At 38.7% G+C, this 19,369-nt stretch overlaps 1 protein-coding gene across 1 annotated transcript in view; it reads right to left on the bottom strand.

The window, feature by feature from the left end:
* Positions 1 to 19,369, bottom strand: part of Rp1 (RP1 axonemal microtubule associated) — a 248,267-nt gene that overhangs the window by 189,664 nt on the left and 39,234 nt on the right. Inside the window, exons 3-4 of the mRNA XM_052717680.1 lie at positions 15,039 to 15,202; positions 3,451 to 3,537 (exon numbers count right to left, since the gene is read on the bottom strand). Coding sequence (XP_052573640.1) covers positions 3,451 to 3,537; positions 15,039 to 15,202 — 251 coding nt within the window. The remainder of the gene's footprint in view (positions 1 to 3,450; positions 3,538 to 15,038; positions 15,203 to 19,369) is intronic.

Below are 19,369 nucleotides of genomic sequence, written 5' to 3'. Positions count from 1 at the left end.
GATCAGGAATACAGGGAACATACCTAAACATAATAAAGGCAATTTACAGCAAGCCAACAGCCAACATCAAATTAAATGGAGAGAAACTCAAAGCAATTCCACTAAAATCAGGAACGAGGCAAGGCTGTCCACTCTCCCCATACTTATTCAATATAGTACTTGAAGTTCTAGCCAGAGCAATAAGACAACATAAGGAGATTAAGGGGATACAAATTGGAAAGGAAGAAGTCAAGCTTTCCCTATTTGCAGATGACATGATAGTATACTTGAGCGACCCCAAAGATTCCACCAAGGAACTGATACAGCTTATAAACACCTTCAGCAACATAGCAGGATACAAGATCAACTCAAAAAAATCAGTAGCCCTCCTATATACAATGGACAAAGAAGTGGAGAAGGAAATCAGAGATACATCACCCTTTACTATAGCCACAAATGACATAAAATACCTTGGGGTAACACTAACCAAGCAAGTGAAGGACCTATATGACAAGAACTTTAAGTCCCTGAAAAAAGAAATTGAAGAAGATGTCAGAAAATGGAAAGATCTCCCATGCTCATGGATAGGCAGGACTAACATAGTAAAAATGGCAATCTTACCAAAAGCAATCTACAGATTCAATGCAATCCCCATCAAAATACCAACACAATTCTTCACAGACCTGGAAAGAATAATACTCAAATTCATATGGAAAAACAAAAAACCCAGGATAGCCAAAGGAATCCTGTACAATAACACAACTTCTGGAGGCATCACGATCCCTGACTTCAAGCTCTACTATAGAGCTACAGTAATAAAAACAGCTTGGTACTGGCATAGAAACCGACATGTGGACCAATGGAATCGAATTGAAGACCCTGACATTAATCCGCACACCTATGAACATATAATTTTTGACAAAGAAGCCAAAAGTGCACAATGGAAAAAAGAAAGCATCTTCAACAAATGGTGTTGGCAAAACTGGATATCAACATGTAGAAGGCTGCAAATAGATCCATATCTATCACCGTGCACAAAACTTAAGTCCAAGTGGATCAAGGACCTCAACATAAATCCAGCTACTCTGAACCTGCTAGAAGAGAAAGTAGGAAGTAGTCTTGAACGCATTGGCATTGGAGACTACTTCCTAAATAGAACACCAGTAGCACAGACTCTGAGAGAAACAATCAATCAATGGGACCTTTTGAAACTGAGAAGCTTTTGTAGAGCAAAGGATACGGTCAACAAGGCAAAGCGACAGCCTACAGAATGGGAAAAGATCTTCACCAACCCCACATCTGACAGAGGACTGATATCCAGAATATATAAGGAACTCAAGAAATTAGACATCAAAATGCCCAACAGTCCAATTAAGAAATGGGCTATAGAACTAAACAGAGAATTCTCAACAGAGGAAACTCAAATGGCCGAAAGACATTTAAGGAATTGCTCATCATCCCTAATCATCAGGGAAATGCAAATCAAAACAACGCTGAGATACCACCTTACGCCTGTCAGAATGGCTAAGATCAAAAACACTGAAGACACCTTATGCTGGAGAGGATGTGGAGCTAGGGGAACTCTCCTCCACTGCTGGTGGGAATGCAAGCTTGTACAACCACTTTGGAAATCAATATGGCGCTTTCTTAGAAAATTGGGAATTCATCTCCCCCAAGATCCAGCTATACCACTCTTGGGCATATACCCAAGAAATGCTCAACCACACCATAAGAGCACTTGTTCAGCTATGTTCATATCAGCATTGTTTGTAATAGCCAGAACATGGAAACAACCCAGATGCCCTTCAACTGAAGAATGGATAAACAAAATGTGATACATATACACAATGGAATACTACTCAGCAGAAAAAAACAATGGCATCATGAGGTTTGTAGACAAATGGATGGATCTAGAAAAAATCATCCTGAGTGAGGTAACCCAGACTCAGAAAGACAAACATGGTATGTACTCACTCATAGCAGGATACTAGACATGAAACAAGGATGAATTGTCTGCTACTCACATCACCAGGGAGGCTACCCGGAAAACAGGACCCCAAGAAAGACACAGGGATTGCCCAATGACAGAGAAATGGAATGAGATCTACATGAACAGCCTGGACATGAGTAGGGGTAATAAAAGGCGAGGGTCGAGGGAAAGAGAGCTTGGGGGAGCGGGAGATCCCAGCTGGATCAACAACAGAGAGGGAGAACAAGGAATAGGAGACCATGGTAAATGAAGACCACATGAGAACAGGAAGAAGCAAAGTGCTAGAGAGGCCCACAGAAATCCACAAAGATACCCACACAACAGACTGCCGGCAATGGTCGAGAGACAGCCCGAACTGACCTACTCTGGTGATGGGATGGCCAAACACCCTAATTGTTGTGCTAGAAACCTCATCCAACTACTGAGGGATCTGGATGCAGAGATCCATGACTAGGCCCTGGGTGGATCTCTGGGAGTCCAATTAACGAGAATGAGGAGGGTTTATATGAGCGAGAATTGTTGAGACCAAGGTTGGATAAAGCACAGGGACAAATAGCCAAATGAATGGAAACACATGAACTATGAACCAATGGCTGAGGGGTCCACACTGGATCAGGCCCTCCGAATGGGTGAGACAGTTGATTGGCTTGATCTGTTTGGGAGGCATCCAGGCAGCGGGACCAGATCTTGTGCTCATTGCATGAGTTGGCTGTTTGAAACCTGGGGCCTATGCAGGATTGTTTGGCTCGGCCTGGGAGGAGGGGACTAGACCTACCTGGACTGAGTCTACCAGGTTGACCTCAGTCTGTGGGGAAGGCTTTGCCCTGGAGGAGATGGGAATGGGGGGGGGGGCATTGGGGGGAAGGTGAGGGGGACGGGAGGGGGGAGAACAAGGGAATCCGTGACCGATATGTAGAACTGAATTGTATTGCAAAATAAATTAAAATAAATTCAAAAAAAAAAAAAAAAAAAAGAAACAAAAAAGGAGGAATGTAAGCCCCTCATGCCACACAAGTAGCCAGGCCCCTCCCACAAGGACATTTAACTGCCAGGTTCCACCCACAGAATACTCTAACTGCCCTAACTGCTGGATCCTGCCTCCATCCTACAGAATAAAAAGCCTATCTCTGGACATGAAATCCCACCAATCTCTACCCTGGAAAGTTCTACCCTCTTCCCAAGAAACTCTATACAAGCCCTGTATCCTGTTCAGTTTGCTGTTGTTTCTAACCCAAGCAGAAGCAACCATACTCCTAGTTTTTTCCCTCCCAATAATCTCTTGTGTGAGGTTTGTTGTGTGGTGTGACTTTGTGGTATTCCTTGGCTTCTGGCTGCCAGGAGACCTTTCCATCTGAGTTATAATGCTTACATTAGTGACTCCATAACTTCATAGCACTTACAAAATGCCTCACTGAAACTTGATTCTTGAAGAAAATTTGTAGAAAAGTTTGTGTAAAATAGGAATTATATGATATTCTTACCCCCTTACAGTGCCAGGAAGGGGAACATCCAGAATTAGTGTGGCCAATACGAATCTTAAATGGCTTTCCTATATCCCCAACTGTGATCTATAAAAGAGTCAAGAAAACATGTTTTAGTTATACTTTTTAATACAGCTCAGACAAGAACATTGCATACTGATAAAGAGATCAATTCATAAAGACATCAGAATGACAAACATGTACACAATCCACAGAGCACTGAAACACACAAAGCCAAAAATGTAGTGCTATATATTGAACCCAAGGCCCTACAGATGCTGAGAACATACTGTGTTACTAAGTTATATACCTTTCCCAAGGAAGCAAAATTTAACAAGTTTGTGTAATGAAACACACAGTCCACTATAATAAACTGTAGAAATATGGCTTAAATGATAGATAAATAAACAGAATCAGAAGGAAGTACAGCATATCAGCTTGGCCTAGCATCTATCCAACATTCATTCAACAACAAATATAAAATCTTCTCAACTATGCATAAAACCTTTCTTATATAAAAGATGTGTTATATAATACTGGTTCTTGACATTTTCAAAAATTATGAGTGGGCATGGTGGTACATACCTATAATTCCAGCACTCAGAAGGAAAAGGATTGCAAGTATATGAGGTCAGCCTAGTCTTACACAGTAAATTGAAAGCCCATACTATATAGCAATACATGGACAAAAAAAAGTGGAGGGAGGAGATTTTTAAAACAAGCAAACGTGAATAACATATATCATCTAATCACAGTGGAATATAACCACAAATAAATATTAGAAGGAAAATTGGAAAAATTGTATTTGAATTAAACAGCATATTCTCAATCAGTTGGTCAAACAAGGAATTCCACAGTAATTATAAAACACATGGAGGTAACTAAACCAAAGCACAACATATTGAAGATAGTGTAAGCCAAGCTCATAAGGAAATTCATAACTATAACCACATATACAAAAAAGAAAGAAAAACTTAAATGTGTAGCCCAATTTTCTACCTTAAAAGAAAGTAAATTAACCCCTAATCTAGCAGAGGGAAGGAAATAAAAAAAAATTAACTGATTAATGCATATTAAAAAAAATAAAACAATCTATCAAACAAAGGCAGTTCTTCAGAAAAATTATCAACTGAATTTACAGTCCTTTGGCTACTGTAACTATCAAGAAAAGAGAAATATTTAAATTGGTAAAACTAGAAATTTAATGAGATGTTACGTAAAAACTTCACAAAAATAAAAAGGGTTTTAAAAATACAGCATAGTTATAGAAATATTGTGTATAATGTCAACAAATTAAATTCATTAAAATTAAATTATTAGGAGTTAAATTTATTAAAAGCTAAATTTACTAAGAAATTTATAGAAACACACAAACCACCAAAACTTATACAATAGACAAGACGAAAAGGTTTATAACAGGAGATTGGATTCATAATTTAAAAACCTAGAAACTAAGAGAAGCATAGAACATAAATCTATTTTTGCACATCTGATAGAGGGTTAATAATCTAAAATATATAAAGAGCTTAAAAACTGTACATAAAGAAAACAAATAATTCAATTAAAAATGAGTATAGAAGTAACCAAAGATTCCTCAAAAGATGAAATTCAAATAATTTAGAAATACTTAAAGAAATGTTCAGCATCCTTAGTTGCTGTGGGATGGTCTGTATGTCAAGTGTGTTGCTGATTGGTCAGTAAGTAAATTACTGATTGGCCAGTGGCCAGGCAGGAAGTATAGGCGGGACAAGGAGGAGAATGAAGCTGGGAAGTGGAAGGCTGAGTGAGGAGACACTGTCAGCCGCCATGATGAGAAACAGCATGTGAAGATGCCGGTAAGCCACGAGCAATGTGGCAAGGTATAGATTAATGGAAATGGATTAATTTAAGATGTAAGAACTAGATAGCTAGAAGCCTGAGCCATTAGGCCAAACAGTTTAAATAATATAAGTCTCTGTGTTTACTTGGTTGGGTCTGAGCGACTGATCAGGGAAACCCAAATCAAAGCTACTTTGAGATTTTACTTCACACTGGTAAGAATGCCAAGATCAATAAAACAAAAGACAGCTCATGCCAGCTAGCATATAGAGAAAAGGGAAGACCTACTCATTGCTAGTGGGAGTGTATACTTGTACAGCCACTGTGAAAATCAATATGGTGGTTTCTCAGGAATATGGGAATATATCAACCTCACAATCCAGACATATTACTCTTAGTCATATACCCAACAGACTCCCTACTACTAAGGAGAAACTTTGTTATCTATGTTTATTGTTACTCAATTCACAATAGCCAGAAAATGTAAACAGCCTAGATATCCACAAATGAATGGAATAGGTGAATGAATAATGAAAATGTATACATTTTTACAATACACAATTGAATATTTTTCAGCTGATGAAAAATGAAATCATTATATTCACATCTAAGTGGATGGAGATAGAAAAAATTTATCCTGAGTGAGGTAATCCAGACCCCAAAAAGACAAATATTATATGTATTCTCTTATATGTAGATGTTAGCTTTTAAGCCTTCAGTTTGAACACTACAATTTATATACCAGAGAAGTTAGGTACAGAGTAAGAGGCTAGTAGGGTGGGGGAGGATCTCCCAAGGATGGGGAGATAAAATATAATCATTGTGATGGTTTGAAAGAAAATGGCTCCCAAAGGGAGTGGCACTATTAGGAACTGTGGCTTTGTTGGAGTAAGTATGCCGTTGTTGGAAGAAGTGTGTGACTGTAGAGGTGGGCTTTGAGGTCTCATATATGCTCAAGCTTTGTTCAGTGTAACACTCAGACCACTTTCCATTGCTTGCAAAATGTAGGACTTTCATCTATTTCTCCAGCATCATGTATGCCTGCATGCTACCATGTCTTACCATGATGATAATGGACTGAACCTCTGAAACTGTAAGTGAGCCACCTCAATTAAATGTTTTCCTTTATAAGAGTTGCCATGGTCATGATGTCTCTTCACAGCTATAGAAACCATAACTAAGACAGTTATGGAGAGACAAGAGTTAGACTGGAACAGTATGATTAAACAAAGAAATGGAGGAAGGAGGGTAAGGGAAGAATATAAGGAGGAACAACCAACACTAAGGGTCATTTGAGGGGTCATATGGAAATCTACTGTAGTAGAAGCTTCTTAAAATATGTACATATATGAAAGAAATCTAAATGCAGTCACTAAATAATGGAAGAGACAAAACCCCAACTCTACATCCTTCACTACCAAGTGAAACATCCAGTGCCAGAAATGGTTTACCTCTAATTGAATTCTTGGCCAAAGGGCCCCATGGAAACCACCAAACAACTCAGGTTGTTGCCAAGGCTATTGATTACTCTCCACAAACTGATGATAAGCCTCTATTGCTGAAGACAATATATAGGTATCTCATCGACATGGAGAAATCTAGTTTGTTCTAACTAGAGTCTTCATCCCTAGTGACTACTGCTTATAGTACTGAAGGGTACTCTTTAGGATACCAAAAGAGAAAGGTAACCATCAACCCAGCTACAAATCCTGAAATCTACAAAGATTACCTGCCTACGTGATATGTTGGTTCAATAGTGGCACAAACGTTGTATAAGTAACTGTCTTAGTTAGGGTTTCTATTGCTATGAAGAGAAACAATGACTATGACAACTATATGAAGGAAAACATTTAATTGGGATGGCTCACTTACAGTTTCAGAGGTTCAGTCCATTATCATCATGGTGGGACATGGCAGCATGCAGGCAGACATGGTGCTGGACAAGTAGCTGAGTGTCCGATATCTTGCAGGTAAAAGGAAATGGACTCTGACACTGGGAATATCTTGAGCATAGGAGAACTCAAAGCCTACCTCCACAGTGGCACACTTCCTCCAACAAGGCCACACCACTCCAACAAAACCACATCTCCTAATAATGCCATTCACCATGAGTTTATGGGGAACAATTACATTCAAACTACCACAGTAATGAACCACCTTCTGATTGGATTAAATTCCTACTCTACAAGATGAAATGCATGCCTGACACTCCTTGGGTGGCCCAGAACCTGAAACTGGATAGGCCATAGGCTTAGGGAAAAACCAAATAATATATTTCTGCTACAGGAATATAACAATAAAGTGACCCTCAGTGACATTCTGCTATACCCATAGATCAATATCTTCCTCAGTCATCATCAGAGAAACTTCCTCCTGCAGTATATGGGAACTACCACAGAAACCCACAACTGGACAATGTTCTGAGAGTGAGAGACCTTGGAACACACAGTCCTAAATGGTATATCTTCCTTAAACCGCTCCACTCAGGGCTCAGGGAATTATGCAGAAAAGAAGGCAGTAAGAGGGTATGTGCCAGAGGGGATGGATGGTACCAAGTAAACAGTGCCTTGCATGAACAACAGGACTGAGGCCTACATGAATCCAAAGAGACTGTGAGCATGCACAGGCCTGTACAGATCCACGCCAGATGGGGTTCCAGTGATAAGAGAGGAAGTCAATAAGAGCTTCTGTCCTTAGCTAGGAAGTTATTTACAATTAACACTTGCTTAGAGATGAAAAATTAGTTTCCTCCTATGGAGAGTCAGTGAGTATATAAACCACATGAGCAGGCCCCATGCCCAGCAATAGAAGGCAAACACAAATGAACTCAATGGTATTTTTTGGAGGATTTTTTTAACTTTACTGGTGTTTTGCTTATATATTATGGTTTCTGATTCTGTGTCTTTTGTGCATATGGGTGTGTGTGTGTGTGTGTGTGTGTGTGTGTGTGTGTGTGTGTGTGTGTGTGATTCTCATGCCCTTTTTTGATTTATTTTTCTGTTTATTTTTCTAAAGAGAGAAAGAAGACATGGATTTGGGCAGGTGGGGAGGATCTGAGAGGAGATGAGAGAGGGGAAACCATGAGCAGCATATATTTTATGAAAAAGCTGTATTTTCAATAAAAAAAAGAAAAATGAAGTTTTTTTATTATTTTTTGTATGAAAGAAATAATTTTAGAATTTACTATAAGAAAAGGAGTATGAAAATTTTGATATTGTTTTTGTACCATTTTGTCTCATGTTTAAATTTTAATTAGATTATAAATTCATACAATTTATAGAGCTGAATAGTTTTCTATATTATAATTTTTCTATATTATTATATATTTTTCATATATGAAAAGAACTCCTCAATTTCTCATTCTCATTTCCTTCTCTCATTGTGACAGTCTGCTGCTTTTGGTGTCTTCTTTTTTTAATTGGTTTTGCTTTTCACTTTATTTAGTGTGTGTGTGCGTGTGTGTGTGTGTGTGTGTGTGTGTGTGTGTGTGTACATTTGTGTGCTTGCATGTGTTTTTGCACTCGGGTGTGTTCGTGTGTGCTTCTGCATATATGCATGTATCTTAGCACATGTATGTTAGTCAAAAATCAACTCACAGGGTTGCTTCTCTTCTCTCACCATGTGGGAATGGAACTCAAGTCACCAGGCCTCGTGGCAAGTGCCTAAATGTGCTGACCCATTTCTTTAGCTCCTGCTTTCTGAATTCTGCTGTTGGCCTTCATCCTCTATTGTCCTGTCCCTGTTGATTGATTCCTGGCATGGTGACATTTACCCCTTGTTTATAGAGGTGTTGGCTTCCTTAAGCTTTACTTGTTCACTGTTTACTTATTCTCGTAAATTCTTCTCTTACATATATTCCTCTGCAAAGCTTCATTTTTTTATGTTTTTAAAATGAGTATTTTATTTTTACATTGTTTATAGTATGCAAAACAAATGTTAACATCTAAAAAATTCTAAGGCATGCTATTTAGTGGATTGTGGTGTGGTCACAGTATCATTTTTCAACTCTTTGCTTCCAGAACATTTTAGTTATTCCCCATTCTCCTTTCCTGAACTCCTGGCAACCATCTCTAATGTGCTTTCTCTTTCTCTAATTTGAATGCCTTTAATTTCTTTTTCTTGATAAATTTCTCTACTTAAAATTTTCAGAGCATTGCTGAGAAGCCATGGCAAAAATCTGAAATCATTGTCTTATTCTTGATTGGGAGAAATCTGCCAATCTTTGATCTTTAAGGATGTTACCTTTGGGTTTTACATAAATGTCCTTGTATTGTGGTTAGGGAGTTTGTGGTAGTTTGAAAGAAAATGGCTACATAGGCTCATGGGGAGTGGCACCATTAGGAGGTGTGGCATTGCTGGAGTAGGTGTGGCTTTCTTGGAGGAAGTGGGTTACTGAGGGCTGGCTTTGAGGTCTCAGAAGCTCAAGCCAGACCTAGTAGCTTAGTCATTTCCTGCTGCCTGTGAATCCAGGAGTAGAACTCTCAGCTACCTCCAGCACCATTTCTGCCTGCATGCTACCATGCTTCTCACCATGATGATAATGAACTAAACCTCTGAACTGTAAGCCAGCTACAATTAAATGTTTTCCTTTATAATAATTGTCATGGTCATGGAGTCTCTTTACAGCAATAAAACCCAAACTAAGACAGAGTTCTTTTTCAGTTTTAGGTTTTTTTTTTTTTTTTTTTTTAACAAAAACACCCAATTTATCCTGAAAAAGTGTTGGTTTTGTCAAATTTTCAGCAATATCTTGATTATGTATTTCTCTTCTTTATCCTATTTTTAATATTTGTTATGGCATTCACATTATGTTATTTCTATGTTTAATCAATGCCCATTACTTGGATGAATCCCAGTTTGTCACAATGTAGAATAATTTTTAGTGTGCTTCTGGATTCAGCTTCCCAGCATTGCAGACTTTTATGGCTGTGCTTATTAGCATGCCAGTCTGTAGCTTTATTCCTCAGACAAGTTCCCTTTGGGCTTGACATAAGGGTAGTGCTGACCTTATAGAAGACATTAGGAAACTATCTCACCTGTTTTAATGTTTGGAAGAGTTTGAAAGAAAAGTGGTGTTATTTCACCTTTAAATCTATAAAATAAACAAATACAGACAAATTGGAATAGGACTAAACCAACAAACAGAATGAAAAGAGCCAAAGAAAAAGCAATAGAAACACATATAGACATAGAGGAACACATGTTCACACACACACAGAAGTCATATGAAACACAAAACTAGAAGTCATAATATATGTATATATTATGCAAAGGATCTGTAAAGTTTAAAAAAATGCCTTGGCACAACAGTATGAGACACAAAACATCCAAAGGTACCATTAAGTTTGTTTGGTTGTGGCCATCTACAGATGGGCATGAGGCCTACCCTTAAGAGGTAGGTTTTCCCAATGAGACTTCCTCAGAGAAAACTAATTTTTCACTTACAAATGGTTATCAATTGAAGACAGTTTCTAGGATAAAGAGCTACTTCTCTTCTCACTCCTAGGAACCCATCTAGTATAGACCCATTCAGGCCCAGTGCACGCTGCAAAGTCTCTGTGAGTTCATGTAAGATCTCTCCAATTTTGTTTTTATGCAGGCACTTGATACTATAAATTTGCCTCTTAATATCACCTTTGTTGTATCACATATGTTTGGGTATATTGTAGTTTTATTTTAATTCATTCTAAAAAGATTTTAATTTCCTTCTTAATTTCTACGTTGACCTATTTTTCATTCTGTAGTGAATTATTTGCTTTTCATGAGTTTGTAAGATTTCTGTTGTCTGTTGTTGATATCTTAACCCATGGTAGTCAAGCAAGATGTGGGGTGTTATTTCAGTTTTCTTATATCTGTTGAGACTTGCTTCATGCCCAAGTGCATGGTCAACTTTAGAGAAAGTTCCATGAGTTGCTGAGAAGAAAGTATATTCTTTCATATTTGGGTGAAATGTTATGTAAATATCTGCTAGGTCCATTTAATGTATAACATCATTTAGCTCCAGTATTTCTCTGTTTAGCTTTTATCTAGATGACCTGTCTATTGGCAAGAGTGGGGCATTGAAGTCTCCCACTATCAGTATGTGAGGGTCAATATTGATTTTAGCTGTAGTAGTGTTTCTTTTACAAACTTGGGTATCCTTATGTTTGGTGCATAATGTTTATAATTAGAATATCCTCTTGGTGGATTTTTCCTTTGATTAGTATGTAATGTCTTTTTCTATCTTTTCTGATTACTTTTTGTTTAAAGTCTATTTTGTCATATAATAAAATGTCTACTTTGGCTTGCTTCTTGGGTCTCTTTGTTTAGAATATCTTTTCTCCATCCTTTTAACCTGTGGTGATATCTATCCTTAATAGAATGGTGTGTTTCTTGGATGCAGTAGAAAGATGGACCCTGTTTTCAAATCTAACCTGTTAGCATGTATCATTTAATTGGAGAGTTGAGATCATTAATACTGATAGTTAATAATGAGCAGCATTTATTGATTCCTGTTACTCTTGTTGTTATCGTGTGGGTTCTTCCTTCCTCTTTTAAGTTGCTATTCTGGGATTATTTATTCCTGTGTCTTCTTGGGTGTGGTTAAGCTCTTCAGACTGAAGTTTTATTTCTAGTGCCTTATCTAGAGCTGGATTTATGGATAAATACTTAAATTTTGTTTTATTGAGAAATATTTTCTTTCTCTCTACATTGTGGTTGATAGCCTGAGCTGGTATGTGTGATCTCTTGGAGTCTGTAGAATATCTGTCCAGGACCTTCTGGCTTTTCTCTACTGAAAAATTAGATGCTATCTAATAGGTCTGTCTTTATATGTTATGTGGTCTGTTTCTCCTATAGCCTTTAATATTTTTCTTTGTTCTATACATTCATTGTTTTGATTGTTATGTTCCATGGGGAATTTCTTTTCTGATTATGTCTATTTGGTGGTCTATATGCTACTTGTACCTTTTTGGGCACCTCTTTCTTTAGGGTTGGACAATTTTCTTCTGTGAGTTTTTTTTTTTTTTTTAAAAAAAAAAAAACACCTTCTGTGCCTTTATCCCAGGTTTATTCTACTTCCTCTATTTCTATTACTCATAGATTCGATCTTTTCATGGTGTGATCTCCTGTATGTTTGGTACCTGATCTTTTGTTTGTTTGTTTAACATTTTCTTTGATGAGGTATCCATTTCTTCTTCCTTGTCTTTGATGCCAGAGATTCTCTCATCCATATCTTATACTGTATTGATGAGGCTTACCTCTATAGTTTTTGTTAATAGCCTAATTTTTTCATTTTCAGTTTTATTTTAGTTTGGATTTTCTGTAGTGATTATTGTAGGAGAAAGGGGCCAGCTAAAGGAACCCACCCTGACTCTGGAGCCCAGAATCAGTGAAAGAAACACAGCCTAGATCTAGGACCCCAGCCAGCAAAAAAAAACCACTTTATCCTTAAACCCAGAACCAAAGAAAAATGCCCTGACTCTGAAATCAGTGACAAAGAAACACACTTTGTCCCTAGAATCAGAGCCAACGAAAGAAATATGCCCTGGCCTTAGAATTAGAGCCAAAAAGCTAAGAAAGGCCAGTGAAAGAAACACAGTTTGGCTCTGAAATCAGGGACACCTCTGCCCCTGACCAACAAAACTAACCAGTCCCTGAGCAGGAAAAAACTAACTAATTACTGGACAGAAAATCTTCTTCCTGGAGAAACTCTGTCCCCAAGAGATCCTATATAAACCACCCTGTCTGTTTGGTTGCCAGCTCTTCTTTCCCACTCTGGTAGAGGCAGCCACTCTCCTAGACTCCTCCTTCCCAAATAAATCTCTTTCTCAAAAGAGTCTTGGGTGTGAAGATCTTCATTTACCAGTGCAGAGAAGAAGCACCTTGCTAAGACGTCCCTTAGTGTACTGATCAGAAAAAACTTTGCATAGATGTTTCCTTAGGGGGGCTGAGCAAGGTGGAGCTGAACAGAAGGATCTTGCTGAGACATCCCATATGGGACTGAACAGAAAAAAACCTTGCAGAGACATTCCCTTAGGGGACAGAGCAAGGCAGAGCAGAAAAATAACAACTTTTCAATGGAACCAGAGGAGATTGCTACATTTCTACAGGGGTTTCTCCTCTAGCAGAGTGAACCAAAAGAAGCAGCATGTTGGGCAGGAGAAGAAGCAGAGCTCTGCTGGGAAGCCTCCTTAAGTGGGAGCTGGTGGCTCCCCAGGAGAGGAGCAGGATTGCTATACCCTGCAGGGAGACAATTCCCCACCACACCCCAACTCCAGGTATAGCCTGACCCCCCAAGCAGTCAGGATACCTTTCTCTCTAGAGCTGAACTGTCCTAGCTGCTCAAGGTATAGCCTGACTCCCTGAGCAGTCAGAATACCTTTCCCTCCAGAGCTGAGCTGTACCATTGTAGCTCCAGCCACCAGAGCTGCCCTAGCAGCTCAGGATATAGCCTGACTCGCCAAGCAGTCAGGATAACTTTCCCCCAGAGTTGTAACATTCACAATTATCTTCCTATTTTCATGTCTTGAATTGTTTTTAACATTTCATTTCACTGTTTGTGTTTTCATAGGTTTCATTCATATCCTCTTTAAGGTCCTTGAACATAATCACAATTGCTATTTTTGAAGTTTTTATCTGAGACTTTAGCTATAGTGCCTTTCTCAGGGCCTACTGAAGTGGGGTGTCTGAGTTCTGGTGGAGGGGCATTGCCTTACTGTTAATATTTGTGTTTTGTGCTAGTATCTAGGCATCTGGTTTGGGATGATTGAAGTGACTGTAATTCATGATATCTGGTCTTGCCTTTATTTGGTGGGTGTTGCTTTCCTTGGTTTCTGTTGCTCTCTCTGCATCTTAAGAAATTGTGGTGGGTATGAGTTGCTTGGTATAGACTGCGTCTGTGGGTTCCTGGGTCACAGAGAGGATAGACGTGGGCTAGGAGAAAAAGTTGAGAGGCACTTCAGGAAAGAGCTAAGGGACTTCTGTCCACATCAAGAGGCAGGGTCTTCAGGGAGTTGGAAGTATAGTGGGAAGAGGGGACCCTACAAGCAGATTGCAGTAAGGCAAAGAATAATCTGAAGAGATGGGGATGAAGTGGCTAGGGGAACCCTAGGTCTGAAGTTGGGGTGTCCAATGGGTGGAGTTATGGTAGGAGGAGGGGCACCCACAAGCAGGTTGTTACCAAGCTGAGGATGAGGCTAGAGAGTTCATAATGGAAGACAGGCAACACAATGTGAATCATTTACCTGAGTCCCTACCATATGTGGTCAATGAAGGTCCCACATAAAAAGTGTTTCTAGGTATCTGGGGCTGACATAAAGGAACAAGATACACTAGTAAGGGGTACTGAAAGGGTCCATAGGAAGGAAGAAATCTGGGTCCACTCCAAGGTATGATGGAGTCCACAGGGAATGGAGGTCAGATGGGAGATTGGGATCCTGAAAGAAGTCTGTTCCAGGACTCAGATGAGACTGGAGAGATTATAATGGAAGACAGGAAGGAGAGTGAAAATTGCCTACCTAAGTCCCAGCCTGGTATGGCCAAGACCATATAAAAACAATGACTGTTAAACATGAAGTGTTTCTCTCTAGCTATTGTTTTCCCCATGTGGTCGATTTACTTCTGGTAAATCTGCTAGAACAAAGATAGCCATGAATTTCTTTTAACTAATCTTTAAACTAACAAGACATATGGTGTTCAGTAGGAAGGGTCTATTGACAGCTGCACTCATTCCAAAGCTCCCGCTAGCTGTATCCCTTCATTAATACATTTTACTCCATTTTATAACTTACAGTAAAGATGTCTTCATGTCCGTCCTGAAACCGAGCCCCATCTCTTCCATAAAGATATATAGGCACTGAGCTTCTACATTGTCCATATAATACAATATAAACCTGTGAGCTGGTCCCTGCATTTGGAAAGTCACTCGTGATTACTGAAACCTTCCAGTTTCCACCTAGAGAAGCACAAATAGCACACAGTGTTATGGCAGGATATTAAAAAGATAGAGTGCAAAACAAATAAATTTTTCTCTTTTTCAATTCATCTTGGAAAAGCATCATAACATTTGGGTTTTAAATTTGATTTTACAAAATCCTAATGTAATTGTCAAAACTACATTGTGGCTGAAAATATTTCCCAAAGTAAATTTAAAAACAAGCATAGAGACTAGTGACCTATGTTGTTGGTCATGCTGACCTCTGAGAGTCACTCACTCTAGAATGTCCACGAAACTCCCAGTATTCTGACAAAATGTCTACAATAGTCTTATACCTAATATGTAATATGTGTGCACAGAATTAGAATTAGAATGTTAAATGTTAATATATATGAATATATATATATATTCTAAAATAGAAAGAATCTTACATCATCTTGAGACATCTTACATCAATTATTTAACTGTCTCAGATAAACAGATAATAATGAGGTCACAAAAATGAGGAAAACTGTGTATCACCAGCAATACAAAAGTGTTGCTATAAAATAAATGACTCATTTTGAATACAATAAAGTGGACAGAATTTTGTTGCACAGTTTCATTTTAATTTTGCCAGATGTTTTGGGGGGTAAACATCTGAAATGTAATCTGCATGTTAATAAGTGAGAAATTAGAGAGCACCCTCACAATTCTACAAAAGAAAAAAATAAATTCAGAAACTCAAGTGACATTCTAGTCATTAGACTGTAATTTTTCTTCTAAATTTGAAGCAAAGTATATTTTATATTTGATCATTATAATAAATAATCAAATTATAGATTTAAATTTTATTTATGACACTGCAATATATCAAATAAATGCTACATTTGTAAATGTCTACTTTAAAATTCAAATTTTTATTTTACTTGTCTAATACAGGATAAAAAGCAATACCAATCTACCATATCATCTTGGTAGATGCTACTTTTATAAGTAAAAACAATTTTTTTAATTAGCAGAAAATACCAACCTGTTTCGATTGTTGTTGTTTTACTTTTTTTGTTCATCTACTTATTTTATATCTCAGACGCAGCCTCCCCACCCCATCCTCTAATCTCGGCCCCTCTCCCCTACTCCCCCCTTCCACCCCCAATCCTGTCCTCTTCCGTCTCCATCCAGGAAAGGGCAGGTCTCCTATGATTATCAATAAAACACTGCATATCAAGTTGCAGTAAGACCAAGTACCTCCCCATGTTGGGCAAGATAACCCAGTATGACAAGTAGGATCCCAAAAGCCAGTAAAAGAGTGAGAGTCAGCCCCTGCTCCCACTGTTAGGAGTCCCATAAGAGGACCAAGATACACAACTGTGCCATATATGCAGAGGGCCTAGATGAGTCTCATGCAGGCTCCCTGGTAGTCAGTTCAGTCTCTGTGAATCCCTGGGAACCCAGCTTAGTTGATTGTGTGAGATTTTTTTTTTAGTGTCTTTGACCCCTCTGGCTCCTACAGTGCTTTTTCTTCCTCTTCCTCATTCCTGAACTCCATCTACTGCTTGGCTGTGGATCTCTGCATCTGTTTCCATTAGTTGCTATATAATACCTCTCTGATGACAACTGGGCTAGGCACCAATCTGGTTTTAGGAGATGGCCAGTGAAGACTACATACCTACTATTTCTAGGGGTCTAAGCTGGCGTCTTTCCTGTAGACTCCTGGGAGATTACCCTGCATAAGGCTTCTGTCCAACCCTGAAATGTACCCCCACAGTCCCCCTCAGCATTCTTCCCCTCCATGCCCGCCCAACCTGATCACTCATGTTCCCATCTGTTGTGTGATATTTTGTGTTCTGACAAATAAAGTTTGCCTGGAGATCAGAGGATGGAGCTAGCCACTAGTTATCCATAGAGGCCAGGCAGTGGTGGCACACACCTTTAATCCCAGCACTTGGGAGGAGGAAGCAGGAAGATCAGGAGTTCAAGGCCACCCTGGCCTATGTGAGATTGAACCAGTCTAAATGAGAAACAGAGCCAGGTGGTGGTGGCACAGGCCTTTAATCCCAGCACTTGGCAGGATCATGCCTTTGATCCCAGCACATCTGAGGCTCATGCCTTTAATTCCAGCACTAGGGAGGTAGAGACAGGAATATAAGGTGGGTAGAGACAGGATCTTGGCCCCATTCAGTCTGAGGAGTCATAGAGACAGGATCTGCTCCACTCAGTTTGAGATTTCATAGAGGTAAGAAGTCTCTGGTAGCTGGCTGCTCTGCTTCTCTGGTCTTTCAGCTTTCACTCTATTATCTGACTCTGGGTTTTCATTGTTAAGACTAATTAGGATTGTGTTTCACCCGCCCCACCCTCCCTCACTCCACTCACGAAATCTCTTCTATTTCCCTTTCCCAGAGAGATCTGAGTGTATCCCATGAACTCTCCTTTTTATCTTTTCTCTTTGGGTGTGCAGATTGTAGCATAGTTATCCTTTATTTTATAGCTAATATCCACTTATGAGTGAGTACATACAATGTTTGTCTTTATTGGTCTGGGTTTCCTTACTCAGGATGACTTTTCTAGTCCCATCCATTTGCCTTCAAATTTCCTGGCATTGATGTTTTTAACATTTTCTTTATCCATAGATGGACATCTAGGTTGTTTCCAGGTTCTGGCTATTACAAATAAAGCTGCTACAAACATAGTTGAGCAAGTGTCCTTGTGGTATGCTTGAGCATCCTGTGGGTATGTGCCCAAGAGTGGTATAGTTGGGTCTCATGGCAGGTTGATTCCCAGTTTTCTGAGGAACCACCACACTGACTTCCAAAGTGGCTATACAAATTTTCACTCCCACCAGCAATGGAGGTGTGTTCCCCTTGCTCCACATCCTCTCCAGCATGAGCTGTCACTTGTGGTTTTGATTTTAGTCATTCTGACAGGTATAAGATGGAATCTCATAGACTCTTTTGATTTGCATTTCCCTCGTGACTAAGGATGTTGAACATCCCCTTAAGTGTTTCTCAGCCATTTGAGATTCTTCTGTTGAGAATTCTCTGTTTAGATCTGCACCCCCTTTTTTAAATTAGATTATTTGGTTTGTTGGTATCTAGTTTCTTAAGTTCTTTATATATTTTGGAAATCTGCCCTCTGTCAGATGCCAGCTTGGTAAAGATCTTTTCCCATTCTCTAGGCTACTCTTTTGTCCTATTGATGATGTTCTTTGCCTTATGGAAACTTCACAATTTCATAAGGTTCCATTTATTAATTGTCCTTAGTATCTGTGCTGTTCAGGTGTTCTGTTCAGGAAGTTGTCTTCTGTACCAATACATTTGAGATCATTCCTTATTTTCTCTTCTATCAGGTTCAGTGTAACTAGATTTATGTTGAGGTCTTTGCTAGACTTAGATGAGTTTTGTGCAGGGTGATAGATATGGGTTTATTTGCATTCTTCTACATGCCAACATCCAGTTAGACCAGCTGTCTTTTTTCCATTGTATAATTTTAGCTTCTTTGCAAAAATCAGTTGTCCATAGGTATGTGGATTTACATCTGAGTCTCTGATTTGATTCCATTGATCCAAGTGTCTGTTTTAATGCCAATACCATGTGGTTTTTATTACTACAGCTCTGTAGTAGAGCTTAAAATCAGGAATATACTAACCCATTTTTGACAGCAGAAATACTTAAATTTCAAGAAATTAGAGCTGGGAGACTCTAGCTGTTTTGGTAGATTCCAAGAATGTTAGTGCTTAATGGAGCAAAGTGTAACTAAGTTTTTCAGACACCACCATCTTAGCAAGAGTAACAAGAGTCTCACAGAAACTTAACTGCTAAATGTGCAAGGAACAAATCAATAGGGGAAAAAATTACATTTCCAACAACCGAGGCAGAAAAGGATAAAAGGTATAAGAATGGAAATTTAAAAAATAATGAAACATAGTGTCTGTTTGCTAAAGGTAGCTGCACCTCTGTAAATCATGAAAACCTTATCCTTGTAAGAGAATACTATAAAAGTGGAGTCAAATATAAAGATTATGAACCAAGACTCCTATTTTAGTTTAAAATATAAATCCATTCAATCAGAAAGCAACAGGCCACCAAATTATTGTTAGAAATCTAGTATGTACGAAAGGTTAAGACACAGAAAATATTTTCATTCTTTATTTGCTTATAATCTACATAAAACAACATACAAAAAACAGAAAAAAAACCACAAAATTTT

The sequence above is a fragment of the Peromyscus californicus genome, unplaced genomic scaffold (assembly GCF_007827085.1).
Source record: "Peromyscus californicus insignis strain IS unplaced genomic scaffold, ASM782708v3 Scaffold_5__1_contigs__length_169319896, whole genome shotgun sequence".
In the NCBI taxonomy this organism is placed as follows: domain Eukaryota; kingdom Metazoa; phylum Chordata; class Mammalia; order Rodentia; family Cricetidae; genus Peromyscus; species Peromyscus californicus.
This window is presented reverse-complemented; position numbering and strand designations above follow the sequence as displayed.